At 38.6% G+C, this 4,422-nt stretch overlaps 1 protein-coding gene across 1 annotated transcript; it reads right to left on the bottom strand.

Annotated features, from left to right (window-relative positions):
• Positions 1-606: 606 nt before the first annotated feature.
• Positions 607-1,316, bottom strand: LOC124366808. The gene is made up of 2 exons (XM_046823410.1): positions 1,055-1,316; positions 607-777 (listed from the first exon to the last, which is right to left on the bottom strand). Exons 1-2 carry the CDS (start codon positions 1,307-1,309, stop codon positions 607-609), a joined length of 426 nt encoding a protein of 141 aa, XP_046679366.1. The 5' UTR covers positions 1,310-1,316.
• Positions 1,317-4,422: the final 3,106 nt, after the last annotated feature.

The following is a 4,422-nucleotide window of genomic DNA, read 5'->3' as shown; positions in this document are numbered from 1 at the left end:
TCACGAGCCCGAAGAATAGTAGAGAATACGTTCGGAATAATGGCTAGTGTTTTCCGTGTACTAAGGAAGCCAATGCTACTACAACCTGACAAAGTGGCACTAGTTACTATGACCTGTGTTATTCTGCATAATTTTTTAAGAAGAAGCAGGACATCACGATCGATGTACACTCCAGCGGGAACCTTTGATTCTGAAGATAATGGTATGGTTACAGGAGGGTCGTGGAGGGAAGATACCGCTGATATGACATCTATGTTACCTCTACAGAAAGTGCCTAGGAAGCCAGGTACCGCAGCAAAGGAATACAGAGAAGAGTTTGCCTGAATACTTTATGAACAATGGAAAAATCCCCTGGCAAAATGACTACAGTTAAATACATGTGTACCCTGTACCATTGATTTTAATAAATAAATATAAATATTTTACCTCTGAACTAAGTGTCTCTCTTGGCAGGTTCTTATCTTTGAGAAATCTTTCCAATGATTTCATAAGCAAACCAATTTGGTTTGTATATATCATCAGATCCGGCTCCACTTTTACAGCTTTCCTTAACCTTTTTCAAACACGTTCTAAATGAAGCCATTCAGAGAGAGTCTTTTTTCTTTTTCAAATTCGGTGACAGGAAAAACTTGTTACCCATCTTGCTTTCGATTCTTTTCCATGCATCGTATATTTCATTTCTATTTTTGTGATTGGGATGAGAAGGGTTCCAAATAACTGGTTCATTCTCATAGTATTGTAAGAAATCCAACACCAACTCATTAGGCCACTCCATACCTTAAAATAAGAATAAAATTTATTGTTTATGTTATTTTTCTTAAGTTCATAAAATGTTAATGAGTTAATGGGGAACCCCGGTCAATAACTGTATAGGACATGAAAAACCCTTAAAATTGTAACTTTAATCATGACAAAATATTAAATATTAATATTTGTAGGAATTTTTAAAACATTTAAAGAATTCAGTTTATAATTCAGTAGCCTGGTCATTCACTAGTTTTCAGCCAAATAAGAACTACTTAACCTCAATTTAAGAAAATAAAATTCGTCTTACCCAATAGTCAATGAGGCTCTGATGACAAAATTGGAAACCGTGAACAGTTCTTATCTCCCAACCACAAAGCCGAATGTGTGGATGAAGCAAAGTTTGCCTTTTCCCAAATATTCGTCCACTTTGAAGTGTGCAAAAGACCGACACTGAACGGGAAACAACGAGCACTAATGTTTGCTGCTTGCCGAATAGACAAACAGACATCCACACTGCTCGCGATTCGGCGAGTCGCTGCTCGGTGCTTGACGAATGACGCATGTCTGGCGCCGCCTTTAGGAGCAGCTCCAGTTTAATTTATTTTGTTAAATTAAGTGTTTGTTAGTTTGCTGAGCATTTCTCCTTCTAAACATGTGCAGCTAAGTTGACGGCCCCTCACTGATGAGTAAGTTTTGCTTTCTTTTAAATTTTAGTGATTATTTTCTTTTTTCAAACTGTGAAGGTTAAGAGCACATGGGTTTTCAAAATTGTAGTTTTGCTTTTTTATTAGTTTTCAGTACTTCTGGCTGTTAACTAAAATTTTAAATTGGCTTTCAAAATTAATTCTCTTTCACTTCTATTAGTTTTTCACCCTTTCTATTCGGCTTAAATTAATTTTCTGTCTCTCAGTGAGGACCAGTCCTAGGCTATATGTTACAGTTCATTTTTATTCTGCAGCCAATATTGTTTGTTAATGTGTCACTTGTTATGTAGTTTTTGTAAACAAACCCAGAGAGACTGCTGAAGGTTCATTTTACTAAATTTTTTTTTAAGCCTTTCTGAGAGATGTAACGTTCTTCGGGGTCTTTTTAGCCCATTATTCCCCCCTTATAGCCTACTTGGTTAATTTTAAGGCCTTCTGCCATCAAATTTTAAATTTAGATTCCTGTTACTAGGCTGCTACTTTTGGCCATCAGTTTTTTTCCTAATCATTAAATTTTTTTTTTTTCACCAAGAGTAATACGCTTAATTTTGTTCTGTGACAGAGGGGATTTTCATACTAACTTTCCTTGGGGTTATTGTTTTGAGTGGTGGAATTTTATTTTAAGTGCAGAATGCCCTTCCCCTGCTTTTCACACCAATTTTGAGCCTATTCTGTCAATAAATGCCTGTTTTAAAAATGTTTGAACCAAATTGTTACGTATGGTAGGCTACTCTGCGTATACCTCAAATAAATTCCTTTATTACTTATTGTTTTTAGTCTTTCAAATGGAATATCTTGTTTATTTATTGTTTTCTAATGTTACCAGCTTCTATATATTAAGGTTTATTTTAATTTTTATCAGTATTGATTGGTCTGTGATATTTTAAAATTTTGGTAATTTAACTTGATTAAAATTCTTGATATATAAACTTTTGGCAACTGTACTTTTCTTAAATTCTATATTGTTTGGCAACTATTTATTAATTATTATTAACTTTAAAAGGATACTAGGTTGAAACCTGGTTTCAGGGTCCAAGGGATGAATTGTTTTCTCCTGTCATCTCTCCATCATGCGTGGTCGCAGAGAACCTTCGCCTTTGCACTCTGCTGAAGGACGGCCACCATGATGGACATACCTACCAGTCAACATCTGTGATACCCTGTGATATTGTTACTGTTGCCATTTATATAGTTTATATTTTGTTATTTAATTTTAAGTTAGTTTTAGATATTATTTAGTTATTTCTTGGATTTCATTAGGAGCCCGCCCTTAGCCGAAGGATACCGGGTGGCATTGGCATTTCTTGTTTTCAAATTATGGCATTTCTAATTTTTGTATGCAGGTGCACCTGACAAGAATTGTTTGAGGTATACTACTGTGGGCACTTTTTAATTTTTTTTTTATAGTATTATATATACATATTTATATATTGACTGGCTAGGCCCATGTTATTGTCTTAGTAAATGAACCTGAGTATACTGACCACGGTGTTCTTTTTTTTACCTGTTTAGTTTTGTTCCGGCATCCCGTTCGCCACCATGGGCACGCGCTTCCCTGTTGGTCTGCTGTGGGTGTGCGAGCGGCGATGGGCGGTATCAATGGTAGCAGAGCGTGGTTAGCTGCTCTCTCAGCTGTCTCTCAGTTCTGGTTTTGTTTGTTGGTGTAGGTTAGTGTTAGGTAGGGGGAGGTTAGAGTACACAACCTTTTCATTAGGAGCTCGGCCCTAGCACAGGATTACCGGGTGGAATTGGTTTAGTGTCTTGCTTCCTGCAGACTTACCCTTTGCAGGGAGCAGGGGACTCTAAATTGCTTAACCGCTAAATTTATCTAACTGTACTCTACTTCTCCCCTATCAATGTGTTGTTTTGTCATATTTATTGCTTCTGTGTTTGTAGGTTGTGGTTAGTGTGTATATTTGCAGGGTATCCTTCTATTAGGTGGCAGGTATTGAGTTCTTCACTTGGACCTCGTCAGTGTAAAGCCTTTTGTGAGTGAGTCCAACTTAGGTTACTAAGTAATTTTTGCGTACGCTTTGTTGTTTATTGTTTATTTATTTGTCTTAATTGTTTGGTATGGCTTTTTCCCTGGTTGCCTGAACATCTACGCAAGCCCGAGTTGGTTTTTGAGGTCCTGGCGAGAGACAGAAGCCCGAGGGAGATGTGAGGGCATTAAGAGCTCAATTACGGGCTTGTATAGCGTTGGACCGCAGCTGGAATGCAGAGTTCCAAATTAACACAGAATTTGAGTTTTGTAAAACCCGAATGGAGGAATTAGAAGACGATATTAATTTTGAGTCACTTCCCATGTCCGGGTCAGCAAAGGCTAGATTGGCATCTCAGCTTTTACATTGGCGTGACAGAATAGTTTTACTTATGTCGGCTCCTAGTTTAGACTCTGATATTAAAAGTTGGGCTTTTTCGGCCAGTAATAAATTAAAAACAAGCCCTAGATGGTTTGAGTGAGGTGCGCTCGGTGAAGGAGAAGGGGGTACTATTTACCGCTGTCACTCCAACGGAGGTTCCCACTACCATTACTTTTGCTAACCATCCACCGGCTCTTTCTTTCGAGCCTCCCAGAGTTACTATGTCTCCGATGGGTAGTGGCCCTCCTGAAGCGGCTGGTGATGGCTTCATCTATAGTTGTGCCTTCCTTTTCTAGCTTTGGCAAACTGCCTCATCCTTTGGGGAGTGTGTTACAACACTTCCCCAGAGTTGATGGACTTGACACTAATTTACTTATCCATTTTCTTCTGGAAGTTTTTAAGCTGAGAGAATTTCCTGGTATGACAGATGCCATGCTTATGCAGATTTTTAGCGCAGTTTTCCTTAAGGCCCCTTTTTGATCGCCTTCTAGACTGCCCTTAAGAGAGGTGCCACTTTGACCAGTTCCACGCCGAGATCTTGGAGTTCTTTGTACCTGCTCGGGTTAGGGAGCGCTTGCGGGTGGGAACGCGTTTACCGTCCTCAGGCA

This window comes from Homalodisca vitripennis, chromosome 7, assembly GCF_021130785.1.
Source record: "Homalodisca vitripennis isolate AUS2020 chromosome 7, UT_GWSS_2.1, whole genome shotgun sequence".
Taxonomy (NCBI): Eukaryota; Metazoa; Arthropoda; class Insecta; order Hemiptera; family Cicadellidae; genus Homalodisca; species Homalodisca vitripennis.
Note: the sequence above shows the minus strand (reverse complement) of the source record. Positions and strands in the feature narration are given on the sequence as shown.